The sequence below is a fragment of the Tamandua tetradactyla genome, chromosome 3 (genome assembly GCF_023851605.1).
Source record: "Tamandua tetradactyla isolate mTamTet1 chromosome 3, mTamTet1.pri, whole genome shotgun sequence".
Lineage (NCBI taxonomy): Eukaryota > Metazoa > Chordata > Mammalia > Pilosa > Myrmecophagidae > Tamandua > Tamandua tetradactyla.
The window spans coordinates 41,942,883-41,961,947 of NC_135329.1; the positions used below are offsets into that span (position 1 = coordinate 41,942,883).

The 19,065-nt window shown below is 35.8% G+C and overlaps 1 protein-coding gene across 3 annotated transcripts in view; it reads left to right on the forward strand.

Moving 5' to 3' along the window:
• The window catches only part of ERICH1 (glutamate rich 1), a 140,568-nt gene extending 122,936 nt beyond the window's left edge, over window positions 1-17,632 (forward strand). For 2 of the 3 annotated variants that reach the window (XM_077153015.1, XM_077153017.1), the window contains 3 exons: window positions 10,806-11,252; window positions 13,886-14,080; window positions 17,121-17,632. In XM_077153015.1, the coding sequence (XP_077009130.1) occupies window positions 10,806-11,252; window positions 13,886-14,080; window positions 17,121-17,194 (716 nt within the window). In that variant the 3' untranslated portion in view covers window positions 17,195-17,632. The remainder of the gene's footprint in view (window positions 1-10,805; window positions 11,253-13,885; window positions 14,081-17,120) is intronic. The other variant, XM_077153016.1, reaches the window with a different exon arrangement.
• Window positions 17,633-19,065: the final 1,433 nt, after the last annotated feature.

Consider the following 19,065-nt stretch of genomic DNA (forward strand, 5'->3'; position numbering starts at 1 on the left):
TAACTGGTGATTGTTTTTCTACTGTCTGGAAATGTTTGTGAAAGATGATGTTAGTTTTTTCTTCAATGTTTAGTGGAAGTCACAGGTGATTCCACTGGGCCTGAAGCTCTTTTGTGGAAACATTTTCAATTATAAATTCAATTTTTAAATACATAGGGAGCTCTATTTTCTGTTTCTTCATTTGTTTGTTTGGGTAAGTTGTGCTACTCTCAGAATTATATACTTCATATAAATTAACAAATTTATTTGCATAAAGTTGTTCATAATATCCTTTTAACATATGCAGGATATATATTGATAAATCCATTTTATGCCTCCTCTCTTGTTCTTGACTAGTCTTATCTTGCTTTTCCACTTTCTTCAAAATTTCAGTGTTTATTGACTTCTCTCTACTGATTGTTTTTTCTCTTCCTTTATTTTCTGCTGTTATGTTTATTATTTCCTTCCTCCTACTTTTTATTTTATTGGATTTAATTTGCTAGTCTTGTTCTAGCTTCTTGAGATGAATGCTTACATCATTGATTTTTTTAGCCTTTCTTCTTTTATTGGTGTAGATAAAGCTATAAAATACCTTCTAAGCAGTATTTAGTGGTATCCTATAGTTTTAAATGCCATAAGTTCACTGAGTTTAAAATAACAAGTTTTCCATGTTATACAAACAGTATCTGTTTAATGCCTTAAACTTAGAAGTCCAAAAAGTACAGTGAAGAAAGCAAAAACAACCTAAATTTACAACAACCAGCGGTAACCACAGTTAACATCTTGAAATGTGGACTTCCAGTTTTTTTTAAAATACATCTTCAGTGTTCGCCTTAAAAAGAATGCACAATCATACACATATACATGCACACAAACACACACACAAATGAAAAGTATACCCACTATCATTTTGTAGCCTCTTTTGTCATACATACCCCTTTTAAAATTACTATTTTATTGTCCTTAAAAAAATACCTGATCAATAGTGCAATCATTCTCAACAGGGCAGTAATTTCACTGTAGTGTTACCACTTACAAAGAGAAATAAATCAGAGAATGAAATTGTCAAGTACTTGCATAGACTGGAAGAGCATACAAAGAAGAAAGATTTTCATAAAGAAACTAGAGAATAAACAAAGGAAGCCCTCAGTTTGTTGTTCTTAGTGGACAATATGGATACATCCCCCCACCCCTCACAAATATTCTGCTGTGTTGGTTCCAAGAGAGTTTATTTGGATGATAAAAATCCCATAGCTTATATTTTTTCAAACTCATTGAAGCCAAGTGCACACTTTTTTAAGAAACACCAATATGGAGATAATTAATTCTGCCTTTTTAAAAAACTAAACCTTAGAAATTAAAAAAAAAAAAAATCCACACACAAACATCATGTTTTTGACCATTAGTATTTTTAAAGACCATCTCATGCTCAGCTTAGTTAGAAGATGTTAGTGAGTCAGCGTTGGTGTATCAGCTGGTTATACTTAAGAAGTCCCTAATATTGACAACACTCATAAATGAAATAGAAAAATACCTTATCAAAAATCCATAAGTTATTGAGGTAAGAGGTAAAATATACTGATTATAAACCGAACAGCAATCTTATATCATGCTTTTGTGAAGAGTAATTTTGTCATGTTCAAGAGAGCTGTAGGTTTCATAGATATGGTTGCAAACTGTATCAAGAGAAAAATGAGAAATGTCACTCAAAAAATAGAAGTGGTATTTTTTCACCATTTCCAAAACACAATATCTTATTTGACAGTGACACAAACTGGGGATAGCAAGTGGGGAGATGGGAATGTCTATGTCACATGAAAGAGATGAAGTTTAATACTTGTTAAACTTTTTGATAACAATATTTTCAGAGTAAGATAACCATGATGTGACTGCTTAATCAAAATAATGGCAGTTCAGCCTACATAAATAGGCTCCCAGTGTCCAAGACAAGGGAAGAAGTAGCCTTTATTGATCAGAATACCTAGAGCATTGTTACAAGTAGGTTTTATATCTTAGGCACACTTGTTCACATGGCCACCTGGAGCCTGTGCTGCCTGGAGCATTGTTGAGACTATTAAAAAATTAAGAAAATTTCAGTGACCTATGAAAGCTACTCTGAAGAACTACAATATAGAAGACAAATTAGACATATTCTGTCTAATTACAAAGGGCAAAATCAATGTCCCTGCATAGAAATTACAGAGAAACAAGTTTTTATATAAAACACTTAATACAACATGTGCTGGTTTGAAAAGATGTATGTACCCTAGAAAAGCCATGTTTTAATTAAAATCCCATTTCATAAAAGTAAAATAATCCCTATTCAATACTGTATTTTGAAATTATACTCAGAACCTCTCTCTGGAGATGTGATTTAATCAAGAGTGGTTGTTAAGCTGGATTAGGTGATGACATGTCTCCATCCATGTGGGTGGATCTTGATAAGTTTCTGGAGTGCTATAAAAGAGGAATCATTTTGGAGAATGAAGAGATTCAGAGAGAGCAGAGCAGAACAATATAGCCACGAGAAGCCAAGTCTACCAGCCAGCGACCTGTAGAGATAAAGAAGAAAAATGTCTCCCAGGGAGCTTCATGAAACAGGAAGCCAGGAGAAGAAGCTAGCAGATGATGCCATGTTCACCATGTGTGCTTCCAGATGAGAGAGAAACTCTGACTGTGTTCACCATGTACCCTTCCACTTGAGAGAGAAACCCTGAACTTTATCAGCCTTCTTGAACCAACTTATCCTTCCCTGGATGCCTTAGATTGGACATTTTTATAGACTTGCTTTAATTAGGGCATTTTCTCAGCCTTAGAACTGTAACTACCAACTTATTAAATTCCCCTTTTTAAAAACCATTCTGTTTCTGGTATATTGCATTCTGGCTGCTAGCAAACTAGAATGCAACATTTCACAGATTTCATATACATTATTTAATTCTGATTTTTTATGATAATTTTTGATAGATAGTTATATGCAGCTCATAAAGATCTAATAAGAGCTTTCTAAAAAAGAGAATTATCAAAAAAAAACAAAAAAACACCAATCATTGCATGGTACAGTATCAACTTTTGCTATTTTAGATTTATTCAAATAGAGGCCAGAATCTTTTGTTGGCAATGACCCTGAAGGATGGGACCGAGAGTAGATCTGTACTCTTAATCAGTGTACTTACCACCGACAGTAAACTGACATGGTTTAGCTGTAATGCAAGGATTTTATATATTTTTTCTTTCAATCTCCATATCCACCCTCAAGTGTTACTTGCCGTCTTCTGTCAACCTGACCTGATGCCGGTTATTCATTTGAGATGGTTTTTGACCATGCCTGTGGTATCTTACTCCCTGTGTGTTTCTCCTCTGTGCTTTCTCTCTAGTGTATTCTCCCTGGCCAAATCCTACCAGCTTGTAAAAACTGATTATGCAAATATATTTCCATTGGGTGTTGTCATATTGGGAATATTTATACTGGGGCAATCAACTCCAATCAGGGCATTTTTTCCCCCAGAGTGCTAGTTGTAAACTCTTTACCAGCAGATCACTAACCTATTTCATTTATATACCAGCATCTGCTAACCTTGTGCACAAACTTAATCCTCATTTCTTGTGATTCCTTGGTGATTCATTGATCAAGTCATTATTTTTTTATTCTCACTCACACAAGTAACCCTTGAAAGGTGCTAAAGTAAAGTTTTTTAAACTTAAGAATTCATGTTATTCTTTTTCAAAGCTATAGGAATGAAGTTGTATTCACAGTGAAACTACAATAACTTTTATATCCTTAAAAACAAATCATGGCTGGAAGATGGCGGCTTAGTAAGACGCGCGGATCTTAGTTTCTTCTCCAGGACACCTACTAGGGGAGTAGAAACGATACAGAAAGCGCCCAAAGCCACAACAGAGATAAAAGAGACAGCGTACCCCATCCTGGAACGGCTGGCTGGCTGAGAGAAGCAGCTCGGGTGAGATCGCCGAGGCGCGCGGGCCTTACCGGGCGGGGTGGCAAGCGGCCGGAGTTACTCCCTTCCCCCTTCCCGGGCCGGCTGGGAGAATTGGAGAGGCGGTCCCCTGAAACAAAGACGGCTGGCGCCCACACCACGCGCAGCCCCCGGACCAACTGAGAGAATTGGATCGGAAACCCCCAGGCCGCGGAGAATGGTGACGGGTGGGGGAGGCCCCTTCCAAACCCGTGACTCCCGGGGAACGTGCATTCTCTCGGGCGGGCCGCTGCCGCTGGCGCCCTCCCGCCACGCTTGTCACCCAGGGCCGACTAGGAAATTCGGACGGGCTCTTTCCCTGGCTGCGGCGACCAGCAACCCTCCCTGCGTTCGGACCCCGGGCCGGCTCAAGCCGTTTCGGCTAGCGAATCCCCAGGACGGCGAGAGTTTTCCAAAGTTTAAGGTCCCACAGCACCTTTTACTGGTGGGACCCGCAGACAAACGGGTGCCACGAGCGCCACCTACTGGGCAGGATAAGAAAAACAGAACCCAGAGATTTCACAGAAAAATATTACAACCTTGCTGGGTCCAACACCAAGAGAAATCTGAATAAATGCCCAGACGCCAGCAGCAGAAGATAACTGTCCACGCTCAAAAGATTGAGAATATGGCTCAGTCAAAGGAACAAACCAATAGCTCAAATGAGACACAAGAGCTGAGACAACTAATGCTGAATATACGAACAGAAATGGAAAACCTCTTCAAAAATGAAATCGATAAATTGAGGGAGGACATGAAGAGGACATGGGCTGAACATAAAGAAGAAATAGAAAAACTGAAAAAACAAATCGCAGAACTTATGGAAGTGAAGGATAAAGTAGCAAACATAGAAAAAATAATGGATAGCTACAATGATAGATTTAAAGAGACAGAAGATAGAATTAGTGATTTGGAGGATGGAACATCTGAATTCCAAAAAGAAACAGAAACTATAGGGAAAAGAATGGAAAAATTTGAACAGGGTATCAGGGAACTCAAGGACAATATGAACCGCACAAATATACGTGTTGTGGGTGTCCCAGAAGGAGAAGAGAAGGGAAAAGGAGGAGAAAAACTAATGGAAGAAATTATCACTGAAAATTTCCCAACTCTTATGAAAGACCTAAAATTACAGATCCAAGAAGTGCAGCGCACCCCAAAGAGATTAGACCCAAATAGGCGTTCTCCAAGACACTTACTAGTTAGAATGTCAGAGGTCAAAGAGAAAGAGAAGATCTTGAAAGCAGCAAGAGAAAAACAATCCATTACATACAAGGGAAACCCAATAAGACTTTGTGTAGATTTCTCAGCAGAAACCATGGAAGCTAGAAGACAGTGGGATGATATATTTAAAATACTAAAAGAGAAAAACTGCCAACCAAGACTCCTATATCCAGCAAAATTATCCTTCAAAAATGAGGGAGAAATTAAAACATTCTCAGACAAAAAGTCACTGAAAGAATTTGTGACCAAGAGACCAGCTCTGCAAGAAATACTAAAGGGAGCACTAGAGTCAGATACAAAAAGACAGAAGAGAGAGATATGGAAAAGAGTGTAGAAAGAAGGAAAATCAGATATGATATATATAATACAAAAGGCAAAATGTTAGAGGAAAATATTATCCAAACAGTAATAACACTAAATGTCAATGGACTGAATTCCCCAATCAAAAGACATAGATTGGCAGAATGGATTAAAAAACAGGATCCTTCTATATGCTGTCTACAGGAAACACATCTTAGACCCAAAGATAAACATAGGTTGAAAGTGAAAGGTTGGGAAAAGATATTTCATGCAAATAACAACCAGAAAAGAGCAGGAGTGGCTATACTAATATCCAACAAATTAGACTTCAAATGTAAAACAGTTAAAAGAGACAAAGAAGGACACTATATACTAATAAAAGGAACAATTAAACAAGAAGACATAATAATCATAAATATTTACGCACCGAATCAGAATGCCCCAAAATACGTGAGGAATATACTGCAAACATTGAAAAGGGAAATAGACTCATATACCATAATAGTTGGAGACTTCAACTCACCACTCTCATCAAGGGACAGAACATCTAGACAGAGGATCAACAAAGAAATAGAGAATCTGAATATTACTATAAATGAACTAGACTTAATAGACATTTATAGGACATTACATCCCACAACAGCAGGATACACCTTTTTCTCAAGTGCTCATGGATCATTCTCAAAGATAGACCATATGCTGGGTCACAAAGCAAGTCTTAACAAATTTAAAAAGATTGAAATCTTACACAACACTTTCTCGGACCATAAAGGAATGATGTTGGAAATCAATAATAGGCAGAGTGCCAGAAAATTCACAAATACGTGGAGGCTCAACAACACACTCCTAAACAACGACTGGGTCAAAGAAGAAATTGCAAGGGAAATTAGCAAATACCTCGAGGCGAATGAAAATGAAAACACAACATATCAAAACTTATGGGACGCAGCAAAGGCAGTGCTAAGAGGGAAATTTATTGCTCTAAATGCCTATATCAGAAAAGAAGAAAAGGCAAAAATTCAGGAATTAACTATCCATTTGGAAGAACTGGAGAAAGAACAGCAAGCTAACCCCAAAGCAAGCAAAAGGAAAGAAATAACAAAGATTAGAGCACAAATAAATGAAATTGAAAACATGAAAACAATAGAGAATATCAATAAGGCCAGAAGTTGGTTCTATGAGAAAATCAATAAGATTGATGGGCCCTTAGCAAGATTGACAAAAAGAAGAAGAGAGAGGATGCAAATAAATAAGATCAGAAATGGAAGAGGAGACATAACTACTGACCTCACAGAAATAAAGGAGGTAATAACAGGATACTATGAACAACTTTACGCTAATAAATACAACAATTTAGAGGAAATGGACGGGTTCCTGGAAAGACATGAACAACCAACTTTGACTCAAGAAGACATAGATGACCTCAACAAACCAATCACAAGTAAAGAAATTGAATTAGTCATTCAAAAGCTTCCTAAAAAGAAAAGTCCAGGACCAGATGGCTTCACATGTGAATTCTACCAAACGTTCCAGAAAGAATTAGTACCAATTCTCTTCAAACTCTTCAAAAAAATCGAAGTGGAGGGAAAACTACCTAATTCATTCTATGAAGCCAACATCACCCTCATACCAAAACCAGGCAAAGATATCACAAAAAAAGAAAACTACAGACCAATCTCTCTAATGAATACAGATGCAAAAATCCTCAATAAAATTCTAGCAAATTGTATCCAACAGCACATTAAAAGAATTATACATCATGACCAAGTAGGATTCATCCCAGGTATGCAAGGATGGTTCAACATAAGAAAATCAATTAATGTAATACACCATATCAACAAATCAAAGCAGAAAAATCACATGATCATCTCAATTGATGCAGAGAAGGCATTTGACAAGATTCAACATCCTTTCCTGTTGAAAACACTTCAAAAGATAGGAATACAAGGGAACTTCCTTAAAATGATAGAGGGAATATATGAAAAACCCACAGCTAATATCATCCTCAATGGGGAAAAATTGAAAACTTTCCCCCTAAGATCAGGAACAAGACAAGGATGTCCACTATCACCACTATTATTCAACATTGTGTTGGAGGTTCTAGCCAGAGCAATTAGACAAGAAAAAGAAATATAAGGCATCAGAATTGGAAAGGAAGAAGTAAAACTATCACTCTTTGCAGACGATATGATACTATACGTCGAAAACCCGGAAAAATCCACAACAAAACTACTAGAGCTAATAAATGAGTACAGCAAAGTAGCAGGTTACAAGATCAACATTCAAAAATCTGTAGCATTTCTATACACTAGTAATGAACAAGCGGAGGGGGAAATCAAGAAACAAATCCCATTTACAATTGCAACTAAAAGAATAAAATACCTAGGAATAAATTTAACTAAAGAGACAAAAAACCTATATAAAGAAAACTACAAAAAACTGCTAAAAGAAATCACAGAAGACCTAAATAGATGGAAGGGCATACCGTGTTCATGGATTGGAAGACTAAATATAGTTAAGATGTCAATCCTACCTAAATTGATTTACAGATTCAATGCAATACCAATCAAAATCCCAACAACTTATTTTTCAGAAATAGAAAAACCAATAAGCAAATTTATCTGGAAGGGCAGGGTGCCCCGAATTGCTAAAAACATCTTGAGGAAAAAAAACGAAGCTGGAGGTCTCGCGCTGCCTGACTTTAAGGCATATTATGAAGCCACAGTGGTCAAAACAGCATGGTATTGGCATAAAGATAGATATATCGACCAATGGAATCGAATAGAGTGCTCAGATATAGACCCTCTCATCTATGGACATTTGATCTTTGATAAGGCAGTCAAGCCAACTCACCTGGGACAGAGCAGTCTCTTCAATAAATGGTGCCTAGAGAACTGGATATCCATATGCAAAAGAATGAAAGAAGACCCATCTCTCACACCCTATACAAAAGTTAACTCAAAATGGATCAAAGATCTAAACATTAGGTCTAAGACCATAAAACAGTTAGAGGAAAATGTTGGGAGATATCTTATGGATCTTACAACTGGAGGCGGTTTTATGGACCTTAAACCTAAAGCAAGAGCACTGAAGAAGGAAATAAATAAATGGGAACTCCTCAAAATTAAACACTTTTGTGCATCAAAGAACTTCATCAAGAAAGTAGAAAGACAGCCTTCACAATGGGAGACAATATTTGGAAATGATATATCAGATAAAGGTCTAGTATCCAGAATTTATAAAGAAATTGTTCATCTCAACAACAAAAAGACAGCCAACCCAATTACAAAATGGGAAAAAGACTTGAACAGACACCTCTCAGAAGAGGAAATACGGATGGCCAAGAGGCACATGAAGAGATGCTCAATGTCCCTGGCCATTAGAGAAATGCAAATCAAAACCACAATGAGATATCATCTCACACCCACCAGAATGGCCATTATCAACAAAACAGAAAATGACAAGTGCTGGAGAGGATGCGGAGAAAGAGGCACACTTATCCACTGTTGGTGGGAATGTCAAAGGGTGCAACCACTGTGGAAGGCAGTTTGGCAGTTCCTCAAAAAGCTGAATATAGAACTGCCATACGACCCAGCAATACCATTGCTAGGTATCTACTCAAAGGACTTAAGGGCAAAGACACAAACGGACATTTGCACACCAATGTTTATAGCAGCATTATTTACAATTGCAAAGAGATGGAAACAGCCAAAATCTCCATCAACAGAAGAGTGGCTAAACAAACTGTGGTATATACATACGATGGAATATTATGCAGCTTTAAGACAAGATAAACTTATGAACCATGTAATAACATGGATGGACCTAGAGAATATTATGCTGAGTGAATCCAGCCAAAAACTAAAGGACAAATACTGTATGGTCCCACTGATGTGAGCGGACATTCGAGAATAAACTTGAAATATGTCATTGGTAACAGAGTTCAGCAGGAGTTAGAAACAGGGTAAGACAATGGGTAATTGAAGCTGAAGGGATACAGACTGTGCAACAGGACTAGATACAAAAACTCAAAAATGGACAGCACAATAATACCTAATTGTAAAGTAATCATGTTAAAACACTGAATGAAGCTGCATCTGAGCTATAGGTTTTTGTTTTGTTTTGTTTTGTTTTGTTTTGTTTTGATTTTACTATTATTACTTTTATTTTTTTCTCTATATTAACATTCTATATCTTTTTCGGTTATGTTGCTAGTTCTTCTAAACCAATGCAAATGTACTAAGAAATGATGATCATGCATCTATGTGATGATGTTAAGAATTAATGATTGCATGTGTAGAATGGTATGATCTCTAAATGTTGGGTTAATTTCTTTTGTTCCGTTAATTAAAAAAAAAAAAAGAAAAAAGAGAAGGGATAATTGGAGATGAAGGGATACAGACTGTACAACGGGACTGGATATAAAAACTCAGAAATGGACAGCACAATACTACCCAATTGTAATGCAATTATGTTAAAACACTGAATGAAGCTGCATGTGAGGTATAGGTTTTTGGTTTTTGTTTTTTTTGTTTTTTTTCTTTCTATTATTGTTTTAATTCTTATTCTGTTGTCTTTTTATTTCTTTTTCTAAATCGATGCAAATGTACTAAGAAATGATGAATATGCAACTATGTGATGTTATTAAGAATTACTGGGCGGGCCGCGGTGGCTCAGCGGGCAAAGTGCTTGCCTGCTATGCCGGAGGACCTCGGTTCGATTCCCGGCCCCAGCCCATGTAACAAAAACGGAGAAACAGAATACAATAAAACAAGAAAATGTTTAAAAATGTTTCCCTTTCTTCCTTCCTTCCTTCTTTCTATCCTTCCTTCCTTCTCTCTGTCTTTCCTTTAAAAAAAAAAAAAAAAAAAAAAAAAAAAAAAAGAATTACTGATTGTACATGTAGATTGGAATGATTTCTAATTGTTTTGTTAATTCTTTTTTTAATTAATAAAAAAAAAAGAAAAAAAAAAAGAATTACTGATTGTACATGTAGATTGGAATGATTTCTAATTGTTTTGTTAATCCTTTTTTTAATTAATAAAAAAAAAGAAACAAATCATGTTATTATAATTGTAATAACTATTAGTTTGTATATATCTATGCATGTCTATACATGCTTTTCTTGGGGAAAAAAAAGGAGTATCTTAAGGTTAGTTCCAAGATCTTTGATAATAGTCTAGGTCAAATCAAGAATAACTAAAATAAATAATCTATTCCTTTTCTCCTTGAACTATAAAATTCTAATGGAAATATTATTTAGCCTAACATGTTTGTATGTTTCCATTTTACTAAAAGTTACTGCATTTGATTTTTCTTTTACAGATCAGGATCTTGATGATCAACCAAGAAGAAAAAGAACTAGGAAGCATAAATCAAAGAAAATTTTTGAAAATCCCAATAGTGCCCATGTAGAACAAGCGGGGTTAGAAAAAAAGAAGAGTCTTTTACAAGAAAAATTACAGCCACAGCACACAGATGGCAGCACAATAAGCAAAAATAAAAAAAGGAAACTGAAAAAGAAACAGCAGATTAAGAAGAAGAAAGCAGCTGGCTTACTAACAAAAGCCTTTGGCATCAATTTCATGTACCAGCCTGAGGAGAGCAACAGTGAACAGGAAGATGTAAGGGACACTGATGGAGAAGATGCTACAGACACCAAGGAGGAAGCAGTCAAAGGCTCCAAGGAGGAAGGCAGTAACGATGCCAATGAAAAGGCAGATGCTATCCTAAACTTCCTGAAGTCAACCCAAGAAATTTACTTTTATGATGGTATGGTTTTTCATCAGTGTTTCTTTAGAATAGCGGTATCCACTTGAAAAAAAAGTAAGCAAAATATTGTAAAATATTTCAAAAGAAATATACAGATTGGAGGGTTTGATTAACTCATGTTCATTTTCATAAGCTAACCAGGAAATTAAAGAAGCACAACTATCTCCTTTAGAAACCATTCTGTTTTACTCTTCCACATATAACTTACTGGTTTAAGATTTTTCAGTAAACTATTTTTGAGCAACTGTTATTTGTATTGCTGTAGTAGATGGAAAAGTAAAAGCAAATTTATTTTCGCAGGGGATAATTCCTTAGATCTGTATTGAACTTTATTAACTGTTTATTAATCCAACAGTAGAAAGAAGAAAATAGTAAATGGGAGCCAGTATGGTTGCATCAAAAATAGAGGCACTCAAAATAAATTCTTTTCCTATTTTGATTGCATTGCTACTAGATTCAGGGGGATATGGTGAGTTTAGTATTTCCAGATTTCAGCAAGACATTTGACAATGTTCTTGTGAATAAGATTGAGAAATATTGGTTATATTATAATTTGGAAAATACATAACTGATTTAACAATGATGCAAATATATCATTATTAGTAGATCAGTTTCAACCAAGAAAAGATGATTACAGGTGACTTTCCCCCATTCCTCTTTAGCATGTTTTCCAGCAATTTGTATCAATAAATTAAAAACATACTTAAATATTCAAATGACACAAATGAAAAGTCATGGCTAATATCCTGCAAAACAGAAATAGGATTCAGAAAGATCTCAGTAGATTTTCCATTCTGTGTATGATGGAGTAGCTTATAGTAGATCAGCAGTGCTGCCAAGAATAACTAGAAAAGCTAGATAAAATACAAAAAACCAAACCAACAAACAAAAATCCTCGGTTGAAGAAATCTAAGCATTGCTGAGGAAATCAGCTCATGAGAGGACAAAATCCCAAAGAAAGTAAAACCACTTGGGGATGAGAGCAGATATTCTATAGTTACGTTATTCTTAAAGATATTTGCCAGTTCTGGCTGCTCAGGGTATTAAAGGAGTATCTAAGAAAAGGAGTGGTGGGCCACTACTAAAAGACAGAGAAATCTGCAGTTTTTTGCTATCTCGCAAGTCCAGAGAGACAAAAAGTAGGGAGCTCAGGGGCTGGCTGATTCTGATGAGAAAAGAAGGTCAGAGAATGAAACCAAGCATTCTGCTGGTTTTCCTTTCAAAACATCTGCCCAATTCCAAAGCTGTAGGAAGCAGCCTCTGAAAATCAGTGGACTTTTTGACAGTCTTAAGGTGCTAGAGAAGTAAGGGTTAATTTTGACCTTCAAGCAGACCACCTAAAGGGCAAAGCAGAGGTAAATGATCCTTGCACAAACCTCCAACCCAGGTTCTGATCATCTCAATCCCTAAATGAATCAAATTGATCAGATAATCTTCCTTATCTGCCTAACAAAAGAAAGGATGAGCCCTCTCTGGAGGAAAATAGCATCTAAGATCTGTACAATTTTTTTTTTATCCACATTCAATAAGAATTTACCAGGCATCTCAAGAGCTAGAACCATGAAACCAAAAAAACAAGGGAGAGAAAAAGAAAAAACAGTAGAAATATATCACAAATATGTAGGATATTAAAGTTATCAGACAAGGAATTTAAGATAGTATGATTTTAATGTTCAAAAGCAAGTAAAGGAGAAATAAGATGAAAACTGGAGAATTACATGAGATAATCTGAATCTATTAGGATAATCAAATGGAAATTCTAGACCAGAAAAATTAAATAACAAATTAAGAACTCAAAGATACTCGAATTTAAACCTCAGATTAGATTCAACATGAAAGAGTGACTTGGAAAACAGGTCAATGAAATATCTGAATGAAGAAAAGAGAAAAAAAGTACAAAAAAAAAAACCATAACCTACACATGGAGCACAGTAAAAGGATCTAACATGCATGCAGTTGGAGTCCAAGAAGTTGAGGAGAGAGAATAGAGCAGAAATAGTAAAGAGATAATAGTTAGGAATTTTTTGAAATTTTAAAGTACATAAAGTCACAGATTCAAGAAGTTCTGTAAACTCCAAACAGGATTACTACAAAGGATACGTTATTGTCAAGTTGCTGAAAACTAGGGATAGAAATGATAAGAGCAGCCAGAGAATAAAGACACACTAGCTTTATAGGAGCGACAATGAGACTGATGGTTGACTTAGCAAAAGAAAAGCCATTTGTTATGGTCATAGTTGTCCCTGCTTTATTATAGACCCAGCAGTCTTACTCTTTTCTTTTTTCTTAAATACATGGCATATAGAGAGAGAACTTAGTTCCATTGCCCTGTTTACACCACTGCTGCTCATGAGTTTCAATCACATATTATATTTGGGAAGATATAAAAGATCAGAAATATTCCTACAGATAAACAGATATTCAAATTTCCGTCGTCATTCATGAGGTAGTATTTATGTTGTCTTGTTTACTTTTCAAAGTTCTACTCTGATTATCTCTCCTGATAGTTTTTTATATCCCAAGCATACCACTCTAAGTAGGAATGTATGTTGAGGTTTTCCTTAGGAAATGAAAGCATGTCTTTAGATTTAAAAAATCAAAATATATTTCTAAGTGGTACTGATTTTGTTTAGGTATCTCCGAAGATTCAGATTCAACTGTCTTTATGGAAACCACCAAAGAGCTATTTAAACGTCTTGAATCTCACAGCATGTCTCCCTCAGATGTGTTCATTCTGGATCACATGAAAACACTGTTACTTTTGCAAGATATTGAAAGATTGAAAAGTGCTCTGGAAATGTTCCCAGAACATTGCATGATGCCTCCTGGTATGTACTGTACAATTTATTCGTTATGCTGCTTAAGATACTCAAGGTTTGCCTCTGAAAATCTTACACTCCACCAAAACAGTAATGAGTCAGAAAATATAACAATGCACATATGGCCTGAAGAATAGAGTCCCACAGAGGAATATGCTTCTTGTATCTCTGCTTGATATAAAAATATTTCACATTATATATGCAGCAATACATGTGCTATCCAATTTTCCAGCCTTGTGAGTTATCAAATCTCAAGGCCAAATTTTTGTAAGTTTAAACAGAAGTGAAAAAGACTAATTTCTTACCTTGTTTTTCCTTTTCCTCTACTAGATTGGGAGAAGATAAATTTTTTCTGTCTTCCGAACCTATTGGTATACCTTATCAAACCTTATAGTTAGAATGAGAGTTGAATTATTATGGCGATTGTTCTTTTGTTTACTTGCTCAACTTTTATTGGATACCCAATCTTTGTAAACAGGAGTGTCCTGGAGAGCTGATTAGTTGCCAATTGTGCTTGTTTCTTCCCACCTCTGTATTAAGTGACATCACATTGGTAGCTTAAAATGGGCTTGAAATAGGCCCTGGTGGACATATTTAGATTCTGGAAATCTGCGAACACTGATAATCAAGGCTCTTTTGGGAGAACCACTTTACCTGCACACCACTGTCTGATCCAGAATAGATGCTTGAGAAATTTTCAACTGAATGAAAGATATCCTGCAGATGACTTTTTAAGGAAATTTCAAAATAAGTGTAATGCAAAGTCTCCATCCCCAAAACCTTACAATATACCAAAGAATAGAGGCTAACCTAGTATTTAAAAAGCCAGAGAGCAATTCATGTTAAATAACAATGAAGCTATTACGGTATGTTACAATAATTAGCAAGTGAATGACACAGATAATACTTTGATTCCTAAGTAAAAGAGATCATTGTGGGTTGGGGTAACCAAGAGGGACTGCCTCACATGTATGTTAATTAATTTGTTAAGAGGATATTTATTGCATCTCTAACTTGTACCAGGCATTATTCTGGGTAATGGGGATTATCAGTTAATGCAGATAGAGAGCCTGCTTAAGTTTTAGTAATGAGACGGAAAATCAGCAAGAGAAATAAGCAAAATATATAGTATATGTGATAGACAGAAAGAAAGAAAAAATAAAACAGAGAAGGGTAATACTCTTGCAGCCAATTGCAAATGCTCTGCAAAGGGCATGTGTCTAACTTGTTTAAGAAATGAAAAGATGGTTAATATGAGGAATTGCCAGGAGACCAGTGTGGGTGGGGCAGAGTGAATGGGGAATACAGTATTGGAAGATGAAGTAAAAGAGGTATCAGGAGGACCAAGTCATGTTGGCCCCTGGAGGTCTTGATGAGTTGTTGGCTTTCACTTGGAGAGAAATGGGAGGTTGCCAGAAAGCTTTGAGCAGAAGAGGGACATGGTCAGAATGTTCCTGGCAGGATCTCTCCAGCTGTTGTCTTAACCATAGATTGAAGGAGGGGGTCAAGTGCAAAACAGGAGACCAGCTGGGGTGGGGGCGGGGCTATATAAAAATCCTGATGAGAAATTGCGGTAGCATCAGAGTGATAGTAGTTAGTATGGCGAACTGTGGTCAGATTTTAGCTACATTTTGGAGGTACAGCCAGTAAGATTTGCCGACAGACCAAATATGGGATGTGAGAGAAAGAGACATTTTTGGTCTCAGTAGCTGGAAGAATTGAATCACCAATTATGAGGTAAGAAGGTCTGCTAGAAGGAGCAGATTCAGGGGGTGAGCGGACATACCAGAAGCTCTGTTTTAGATGGGGTAAATCTGGGATACTCATCAGATATCTGATAGAGATTTAGAATTGTGAAGTCATTGGTCACTTTGGCAGAACAGTTTCAGAGAAGTGTTGGAGGAGAATGTGGCAAAAGCTTTGTTAGAATGGGTTCAAGAGAAAATAACAGAAATTGGAAACAGTAAGGAAAGATAACACTTTCAAGAATGTTTGCTGTAAGGGAGGAAGAGAAATAAGACAGGAGGAAAAAATGGAATCAAAAGGCTTTATTCTTCTTAGTGGGACAAAGAGTAACATTGGCCCCTGATGGGATGTAGGAGAGATGGGAGAACTGCTGAAGAAATATTAATCCTATTGAAAATGGAAGCTGGACATTCAAATGTTTAAATCAAATAGGTTTCTCTGAAAGATCATCTAACTCTAATCCCATATTTGTTGTTGTTGTTTTGGGGGGGTTGTTTCTATTCAGGGTTTTCCAATTCCCATCTGGCAAGTTAGAATAGAGCCCAGGAGCGTGTACTCTCTGTAGTTAATCATTTTAGAAGTATTGGAAGTCCATTATAAACTAAATTCTGGGAAAATTTTTTTGAATAATTTCTTTTCTTTTTTTTTAACATGGGCAGGCACCGGGAATCGAACCCGGGTCCTCTGGCATGGCAGGCGAGCATTCTTGCGAATAATTTCTTTACAAGTTAAAATAAAGCTTGACATTTGAGGAGAATCTATTCACAACTATAATTCTTCCATGAAGCAATAAAAAGGTTGGCCAGTGATGTCAAAAACAGACTTTGTCCACCTTATAGTTTACAGTTGGCTACTCCTGGTATAGCAAAAGCTTTCATGAAATGTGAATGCTATGCGATCATTTTATTGCATCACTTAAGATTCTACTTTTACCTTTTTTTTTCCCTAGTTTGTTCCTCTTTGTGAAATAACTTCTATTTCCATTTAATTTGAGTTTGTGTATACTTTTCTTTCAGATCTGCTGTGATTTCATTAAGTTCAGGTCTAATAGAACTTGGAAACCTGTAGGACTAAAATAAAGTAAAATACAAATATTCAGGATTTACCCATCGTTTTTGCCACATTTGTTATGTAAGGTGTAATTCACAAGTGTGATATGTCATTAGCAACATCATTTTTAACACCAAAGTTGTATTTTATTAAATTGTTTCACAGTTTACTTTAGACCCAAAAGCTAACATCTGAAAAAATATCAAAATAATAATTTGTGTGTTTTATGTGATTATTTTGCTTTGCTTTCCAGAACAGGCGAGAGTAATCTCTATTCTCTTTAATTACTGGATTACACATATTCTTCCAGAGAAAAACAATGAATAAAATCAGTATGTCTACTTAAGAAGAGATCAAATTTAAGAAGAAAATATAAAAGACAAACATGAAATGGGCTGAGACTTAATTACTGTATTTACAAAGAAGGTAAAATTTCCTATTTTTTCTTTGTAGCCCAAATCATGTGAACTTTGAAGACATTTGTGGCCATATTATTTATTCATGTGTTTGTATATAATGGGCAAGGTGTCATCTGAAACATTGACAAATTGGAATAAAAATTGAAGTATTTCATTTGCAATTGTATATGTCTTGAATTGCTACAGAAAGATTGTCTTTCTAATTGCTGTAAAAATTGAAAATAGACATGCTGTTAAATTGAATAAACTGTATAGTTTAGGGCTGCTATATATTTTTGTAAAGTTTTAAATCACCTAGTATTTGAAAGTTTTTATTTTAAGACTGCTTTATGAAAATTAAAATGTTCCGGTTTAAGTAATTTGATTATAGTTGAATTTATTCTTTTCTTCTTTATTCCCTTTTCTCTAAAGAAAATTGTTTTTCCTGTGTGATCTTTCTTTTTGTGTTGGAAGCAACTACCAGTTCCCATTCTGAGATTTAAAAACATCATTCAGTTGGTATAGCCTTTTCAGAGAGCATTGACTTTGTCCATGAAAATGTTAAATTGTACCAACTCTTTTTTTTTTTATTAGAAAAATTGTGGATTTAAAGAAAAATCATGTGTAAAATACAAGATTCCCATATACCACTGCATTACCAATACGTTGCATTGGTGTGGTACACTTGCCACAATTGATGAAAGCACATTTTTATAATTGTACTATCTACCACTGACCATGGCACAACTCAGGGTTCAATGTTTGTATAGTGCATATTCATGGATTTCTTAAAATTTCTTATCCTATTAACATACATACAATTTAACATTTCCCCTTTTAACCATATTCGGATATATATTTCAGTGCTGTTAGTCTTGTTCACAGTGTCGTGCTACCATCTCCACCAAACACTACCAAAACATTTCCATCATTCCAAATAGAAGCTCTGTACATTTTTTAAAAAGAAAATAAAGTAAAAGAACACCCAAACCTTTCCATCCCCTCTGTACTCCATTATTGTTTATTTTTTTATCTTTTTTCTTACTCATCTGTCCTTGTACTGGATAAAAAGAGTGTCAGTCACAAGATTCTCACAATCACATGGACAAACCTTCAAAAACACTATAGTCATTCAAGAATCAAGGCTGTGATGGTTGGATTCAGGTGTCAACTCGACCAGGTGATGGTACCCAGTTTGTTGGTCAGGCAAGCACTGGCCTAACCCTTACTGCGAGGATAAGGGCTTGTCTTCTACAAACAAAGTAATCCAATCAGTTGGATTTGCTCTAATCAGTTGAAAACTTTTAAGGGAGAAGAGAGAACTTTCACTGCTTCTTTAGCCACCGGACCTCTCCTGTGGAATTTGTCAAGACAATTATCAGAGTTGCCAGTCTCAAAGCCTACCCTATAGATTTTGGACTCTTGTATTCCCATCGTTGTATGTGACACTTGTATAAATTTCATATTTACAGACAGCTCCTGTTTATTCTGTTTCTCTGGAGAACTCTGACTAATACAACTTGGTACCAGAAGTGGGATGGTTCTCAAGAAACAGAATCTTAAAAATGGGTTTTTGTAATTGGCTTTCTATTCTTATTAGACTCAAAGGCACTAATGACTTTATTTCTGATAATCAAGATGACACTGACAGTCCATGACATGAGTTGGCAATAAAAATATGCAAATTATCACCATTTGATTCTGCTAATTGTACACTTACATGAGTCAAGGCTCTGAGTAAGAGTGTTTTTGACACCTTTATGGAGTTTTATGGAGTTAAGAGGTATAATAATGATATTG